Genomic DNA, 7963 nt, shown 5'->3' with positions numbered 1-7963 from the left:
GTTAAAATAACACTGGGGGTGTTAAATCAACACCCAAAAGTTTAACACTGAAATTTTAACACTCCTGTTTTTGCTGTTTACTATCTTTAATTCTAATTGTCACACAGCAACATACTGTTTTATGGATTGATGTATGTACCTGCTGCTGCTACTATATCTGAATTTCCCCACATGGGACAATAAAGGCTGTTTCTATTCTATTCTATTCTATTCTATTCTATTCTATTCTATTCTATTCTATTCTATTCTATTCGATTCGATTCGATAAGACGAATCAAATGGACCCTAATCTGGATCTGATTTGGACAGTTTTTTTTCCGTTGTCTGTAGAGCCCTGAGATGAGATTTATTGTGATTTGGTTTGAGTTAAATAAAATAAATAGAACGAAGTGAACAGAGTTTTGTTTCATGTAACATACCTTGCTCTTAATGGAATCCAACGCATCCAAAACCTTCTGAAGCCGGGGGTTGGCAGCACCGATCTGAACCAAAACACATCAGATGTTCATCTTTCACCTGACAAACACCTGAAGAACACCTCCTTCACAACGGGACCGTTTTATCTCCAAAACATTCTTGTTTTATTCGTTGTTTTTAAAAAATCAGCAGAGAAATCATCACGTGCAGCTGACACACCAGTACTGTATGTGATGTGTTTTCAACATGTTCTAACACTCATGTAACATGAAAACAAAAAGGTGGTTTGTCAGCATTTTCTCTCTGAATTTCAGTTTAAACAAACAAAAAAAATGTTTAGGAGCTTCTTAGTGGCTGTTTTGATTGCGGACACAAGCCTGAAACAATAAAATGATTTTACAACTTCATCGAGTTTCTCACCTTGAGGAAAACTCCAATCACAGCAAGTCCATCAGGCTTGTCTGCAGCCTCTGCAAAGCTGGGGTATTTGTTGTTCCAGTGCACCAGGTGAAGCTGAGGGGAAGAGAGGACACTGTCACCTCACCTGGGCGGATCTTTTAGGGATGAAAAATATTTAATCTCCACCTGTTAGGATCTTCTAATGAGCCCTGCTGCTTTTCTCCTCTCCACATTTCTTTGTTTTGGTTCTTGCTCTGACTGTTATAAACATGTAATAAAGGGCTTCAGTACCTCACACGGGAACTTCATGCCGTTGACATAGTGCTCCGAGCCTTTATCATCACTACTGCCCCAGTGGAAGTGAAACTGCCTGAAGCGGTACGTTCCAGTCAGCGGACCCCCGGTCAGGACTGGGAACAACACAACACAACACAACACAACACACATTAGTCCTGGTCTCCTTCAGGTTTAGGTTTTACATGTGGAACAGTATTTAATGTTGTCTGCCAGAGCAACATGTGATGTGAAGCCTGAGACATCACTCGCTGAGGAGCTCTGTTCCCTCAGTGGTCCCACAGCGAGGGTTATGACCTGTTATTAACCTGCTCACAGTGTTGTATAAAGTACCTCAAAGTGATACTTGAGTAAAAGTACAAGTATCTTGTCATAAAAATACTTTGGTAAAAGTTAAAGTCTTCTCTAAAAATATTACTTGAGTAAAAGTCTTTAAGTATCTGATATTTTTTGTCAAAAGTAAATTTCTGACACAAAATCTACTTAAGTATTAAAAGTAAAAGTACTGAGTAAAAGTGAGCAGTTAGATTTTCCAAAGACATTTATTGGGAGGTGACTTCTCCAAAAAATATTTTTCTAACGGTGTGCAGCTGTGATGGGTTGTGTACAAGCTAACAGGGTGTCAGAATGGTTTATATTTATACTTCTAATACAACCATAATTAAATTCACTCTATCCAGGAGACACAGTTTATCAGGATAGTATTTTTTAAGTAATAACTCAGAATAAAATAGGAGTAACGACTTTCTACTTCTTACCTTTTTTAAAAAATGTAATGAGTAGAAAGTACAGAAAATTGTGTAAAAATGTAATGAGTAAAAGTAAAAAGTACGCTGAAAAATAATTACTCAAGTAAAATACATTTAACTGAAATTTCTACTTAAGTACAATAACAAACAATGATCAAATACACCCTGCAGAAGGACTGACAGTTCATGACTTTAAAGGTGAGTTTGGTTATGTAAATAGTTATTAATGGGTCATAATATTTATTAATAGTTATCAATAGTTATTAATGGTTATTAACTATCATTAACAGGAATCAACAGTTATTAACAATTATCAACAGTTAGTAAGGGTTATAATTAGTTAATAGTTATTATCAGTTAATAATAATTATTAATGTTATTAACAGTCATTAATATTGATCAATTAAACAGTACTAACTATGAATAATTATGAATAAATAATAGTTAATACCAGTTATTAATATTTAGTAATAGTTATTAACAATTATTAATGGTTAATAATATTTAGTAACAGTTAGTAATAATTATCAGTAGTTAGTATTAGTAATACTTAATAGTTAGTATACTGTCAGCTGTGACAGCAGTTCTCTAAAAACAGAGCATGAAGATAATGACAGAAATCTTCATCCAGGCTATGAGGACCTTCATTTGTTCAATCTCAAGACTGTTTCATAACATTTTTTTTATCAAATCTTATAAAAAAAAAGCAGCACTGTATAAAACACTACATTAGCTGATGCTAAACTTTTATCTATATTTTCTGGATTTTTGACAAGAAACCAGCTACTGATAATATCTGACTGAACATCACATTCAAATGATCAGACTATGTATCTTTTTAAGTCACCACTAAAAGTGTGTGGGAACCCACAGACTAAGATGTGTAGCAGGTACAGGTACATGTGAAGTGTTTTTACCTCTTTAGATATCAGAGCCTTGGTCAAACCCCATGAATATTATCTGTATTTGTGAAATACTACATTTTAGATTATCTGCTCACTGCTGTGGAGACAAACAGCTAAAATGCAGCTGAATGGAGAGTTCTGCTTGGATCGGTGTGTAGACACTTCTTTAACATTATGTCTCATGTTGCAGCAGGAAACTGTCAGTGTATTATCTGTTAAATATGATGTTTTATTTGAATAAACACGGTGGATCAGGGCGGCTGTGACAGAGTGGTTTGTGGGGTCGTCCTGTAACCAGTAGGTTGCAGCTTTGATCTCCTGTTTCAGTCGTGTCCTTGGGCAAGACACTTCACCCACCTTGCCTGCTGATGGTAGTCAGAGGGTCCGGTGGCACCGGTGCATGGCAGCCCCGCCTCTGTCAGTGTGCCCCAGGGCAGCTGTGGCTACAATGTAGCTTACCACCATCAGTGTGTGAATGTGTATAGGGTAAAGCGCTTTGGGCTCCCCATGGGGCTTGATAAAGCGCTATGCAGAGTGTATCAGAAAAAAATGATACTCTCAGAAAAATCACCATAAAATTAACATAGATAATAATTTTGAAAATGTGGGCGTAACCTTTGTTAGAGGGGATCATTCTGCTTCGAATGACACCAAAATCTTAGTTAACGCTTCACGCTCCAGTGAGCAGGGACAGCTGGAAATTCACAAAATTCATGTCCTTTGTGCAAGGAAATATGAGGGTTAAAATACGGTCTGTCACTTCAAATTAAAAGTTTAGATGGTGTTTTACATGCATGCCAAGGTGTTTTTAAAATAATTAACCCTTTCATGTCCTAATGTYGAAASAAAAATATCTCATTTTTGAGTGGATCATAACCAAGGGTTAACAAAAACATGTGAAGTGGCCGTGGACAAATCAATCCAGCCAACTAACATTACATGTAATGTACTGTACATGTACATGTATTCAGTGGGTATGACATGTAATTGTTCTATAACCTGGTACAAGATCTTCTTTCATTAAAACAACATGATCACAAACATCACCTTGTCTTGTGCAAATTGCAACAATTGTTCCGAGCCGTCTCACTGTCTTCCACAACGTTAACAAGTACCATGTTTCTGGGACCAGCCACAATCTCAACAAGAAGAGGTCCGGCCAACAAAGGACCCAACGCACACCAGCCAACAATGAAGCAGTCAGAACCCTCTTTGAAGAGCAACATGCTGGAGAAGCATGAGAACCCTAACATTTGGAAACTCATGTTGGAACCGCTCAAGGACAGTGTGAACACTTTTCATTTGGAGGTATTCAGTAACCAGGAAAGACCTCTGCTGAGTGGTGAACTGTGGTCAGGCCATTTTACACCACACTGGCTGAGGCAGGAAGAGACCACTGCACAGGTTCTGACAGGTTTTACGTCCAGGAATTATGTAATTGTCTACATAAGATAAGGTGATGTTTGTGAACATGTTGTTTTAATGAAAGAAAATGACCACACGATCACATGATCTTGTACCAGGTTATAGAACAATTACATGTAATACCCACTGAATACATGTACATGTACAGTACATTACATGTAATGTTAGTTGGCTGGATTGATTTGTCCACGGCCACTTCTCATGTGTTTGTTAACCCTTGGTTACGATCCACTCAAAAATGAGATATTTTTGTTTCAACATTAGGACATGAAAGGGTTAATTATTTTAAAAACACCTTGGCACATGTGTAAAACACCATCTAAACTTTTAATTTGATTTGACAGATCGTATTTTAACCCTCACATTTCCTTGTGTAAAGGACATGAATTTTGTGAATTTCCAGCTGTCCCTGCTCACTGGAGCGTGAAGCGTTAACTAAGATTTTGGTGTCATTCGAAGCAGAATGATCCCCTCTAACAAAGGCTATGCACATATTTTCAAAATTAATATCTTTGTTAATTTTATGGTGATTTTTCTGAGAGTATCATTTTTTCTGATACACCCTATTTAACTTCAGACCATTTACCATAACCTGCTTTCAGGATCTGTGGGTCCACTGTTAACATCTAATTACTGCTTTACTGTAGACATAAATAAATCTTTGTGTCTTTTCATTGTTAATAATTACATTGATTTAAAAGTGATCAAGATAATATAAAGGCCATAAACATTTTGAGTGAAACACCTAGGATGGCATGATTTTCTCTACTCCTAGGTTTCAGTTGATCAAACTTTTTTTTTTGCTTCTGTTAAAGTCAGAGGTCACATATCAAACAGACTGCAGCTGCTGTCACATTCATCTGTTTTCACCTTCAAATCATTAAATTAACACAACAGTCTTCAATTCAGGCAAATTAAATAATTTATATTATTACTGTCAGATTTCTATTCTATCTTCCCTTTCCAAAACCCTGGAGTAGTTTCTAATAGATTAACATCATAACCCCATCCCAATATGGTTTCAAAAAGATAAAATACCATGTCTGTGTTAATATAATAAATTTAATAATAATTTAATAAAATTTAATGAAGGTAATTACAATACAGTATGGGTTTTGGGGATTTATATTGATATTCTACTTTATAAATAACAACGTTGCAATATCAGGGACCTGGTTTGGTTTAATAGTTACCCATCAATGATTATCAATACATTCATTTAAACAACCACAATTTAACTTTCAAATCCAACAAAAGTGCTCCTACCGACTCCCATCTAGCAGACAGATTGATTGAATTTGTATCTAAAGGACTTTATTTGTTCAATTATGACACAAAGATGTTGTTTGATCACAAATATACAAACACACCTGTTCTCTGTTGGTCAATCAGCTCACGTGTTTGACCTCATCAGGCTCAAACGTATAAACTTATTCTACACTGAACTTAGAAGGTGGATTTTTTTTATTTTAATGTTACAATTCTCATTTAGTTTAACACAATAAAAGAGTAAGTTTTATAATAATTCAAGTTTTAGGCAATAACACTTAAATCTTATATTTCATGGAGATCTGGATGTGTGTGTGTGTGTGTGTGTGTGTGTGTGTGTGTGTGTGTGTGTGTGTGTGGTGGGCTGACATGCCTGTAGACCTCCAGATTAAAGCAACAGGACTGATAAGAAAAAACTGACTGCTTACATCATCAAACACTCTTATCTGTGTTCACAACATGGGTCGATACAGAACCACGACCACCCTCAAGATGTTTACCTCTACTGGAAAATATCAAACTAATGCCCTTCTCTGAAAAACGTCAGAATATTGGTTCCAATCTTTGTCTTTTATTCACAAAGGAAATGCTCTGTTACACTTCATCACATATGCTGTGAATAAAATATTTAACAAAGTGTTAGTGTGTTTTACTTCAGACCAGGACTTCAAGTGGATATAACTGTTTCTGTGTTTCTCGTGTGTGTGTGTGTGTGTGTGTGTGTGTTATCTCCTGCTTACCAGAGCTGTCCGTGTCGTCCACAAAGTCCACCTGGAAGGAGTGTCCATTGTTGAGGATGCCCTTGGCGTTGGAGGGGTCATAGCGGAGCTTGAGGGGCTTCAGAGACGGGTCATAGTGGGCCTCCTTTGTCACGATGTTGATGGGAGACTGTCTGGGCCCGGTGGCATTCGGGAAGTTCTCGGCCCATTTGTCTGGTCCTACAAACACAACAGTAAGTTACTGAGCTGGTTTACACCTCAACAGAGCTGAACGTGTTCAGTTTCTTTCCACTGAATGGCAAAAACAAACTTTAGTCTTTTCAAGTAAAGTTGTTGAACTTTGACTAAAGTCAAATATATGATGACTGATGTGATCATCAGAGGTTTAATTCTGCTTTCTTGATCTGAACACCTGCATTATGTCAACTTTAACAAGTTTAAATTCTGTGTTTGACCTGTTGGAAGGTCTCAGCTGTGGTAAAAATGTAAATATTACATATATAAATATTAAAGATGTGAATAATAAAAACAAGTTCAATATTCTGCTTTATTACCTTTTCTGTTGTGAGTTATTTGACTTCAGAGAAACAGAAAACAAAAAATAACAATTATCTGAAGGAAGGTCTAAAGTCCTACCATTGGACGGTCCATATCCCCATCCGTGAGACATTGCTGCTTCTGGACGCGCCGGTGGTTCCACAGAGACTGATCTACGTCAGACAGAGGACACACACCCAAAGACGCTGGTCCTGTGACGCCTGTCTGTCTGTCTCTGTCCTCTCGCTGATAGGCTGTCTCAGCCCTCAGACTGTCAGGTTGTCTCAGTCCTCAGACTATCAGGCTGTCTCAGTCCTCAGACTGTCAGGTTGTCTCWGTCCTCAGACTGTCAGGTTGTCTCAGTCCTCAGACTGTCAGGTTGTCTCAGTCCTCAGACTGTCAGGCTGTCTCAGTCCTCAGACTGTCAGGTTGTCTCAGTCCTCAGACTGATGGACCTGTGTCCTGGCAGACCTCTTACAGAACTGTCCCTAGCAGTAGTCCTGTCTGGCAGCAGAACAATGATGGGATGGTTGTGGTTTGTCTCTGTCCTCTGGTTTTTAAACATTAGTCAGCAGATTGTCAAAGACAGAAAAGGGTTCAGTTTGATGTGTCTTGGTGAATGTTTGGCAGGAGTCACAGTGCTTCACTCTGGGGATGGATCTTCTGACAATATCCTGGTATCCACATTCTCTTTTCATCTCCTGCCAGCCTTCCCTGACCTGAGTCGTCTGGATACAGCAGCTCATTGTAGGGCTCTTTGAAATTATTTATCTTTATACCTTTACCTGCATTTTCTTTTCTGAGTCACATGTTTCTAAGTTCTTGAGACAGTTTATGAGCAAGAAATTGGGATGGCTAGAGATCCTCCTGACGTTGATGGTCCTCCCCACAGGTAGTGGGTCCACGTGGAGGTAGTGACTTGTTGTCCTTTCAGGCTTGGTCCAGCTGAGCCCTAAGAGCCAAGGCTTGACCACCAGGCCTGCAGGTGAAGTTTCCTGTCTGAAGTGAAGAAGTTTAAGTATCTGGGAGTCTTGTTCACAAGTGATGATAGGATGGAGCGCAAGATGGATCATTGGGGCCTCGTCCTCAATAATGAGGGTGTTGCTTCGGTCAGTCGTGGTGACGAAAGAGCTGAATCGAAAGGTAAAACTTTTGATTTACTGGTTTGGTTACATTCCAACCCTCACCTATGGTCATGAGGCGTGGATCATGACTGGAAGAAGGAGATCCCAAATACAAGCAGCTTTGT

General features: G+C 38.3%; 1 protein-coding gene across 1 annotated transcript in view; it reads right to left on the bottom strand.

The window, feature by feature from the left end:
- Positions 1–7741, bottom strand: part of cahz (carbonic anhydrase) — a 10700-nt gene extending 2959 nt beyond the window's left edge. Inside the window, exons 1-5 of the mRNA XM_014020367.1 lie at positions 6814–7741; positions 6199–6396; positions 1108–1226; positions 838–930; positions 420–482 (exon numbers count right to left, since the gene is read on the bottom strand). Of these exons, the coding sequence (XP_013875821.1) occupies positions 420–482; positions 838–930; positions 1108–1226; positions 6199–6396; positions 6814–6847 (507 nt within the window). The 5' untranslated portion in view covers positions 6848–7741. The remainder of the gene's footprint in view (positions 1–419; positions 483–837; positions 931–1107; positions 1227–6198; positions 6397–6813) is intronic.
- Positions 7742–7963: the final 222 nt, after the last annotated feature.

The sequence above is a fragment of the Austrofundulus limnaeus genome, unplaced genomic scaffold (assembly GCF_001266775.1).
Source record: "Austrofundulus limnaeus strain Quisiro unplaced genomic scaffold, Austrofundulus_limnaeus-1.0 Scaffold250, whole genome shotgun sequence".
Lineage (NCBI taxonomy): Eukaryota > Metazoa > Chordata > Actinopteri > Cyprinodontiformes > Rivulidae > Austrofundulus > Austrofundulus limnaeus.
Note: the sequence above shows the minus strand (reverse complement) of the source record. Positions and strands in the feature narration are given on the sequence as shown.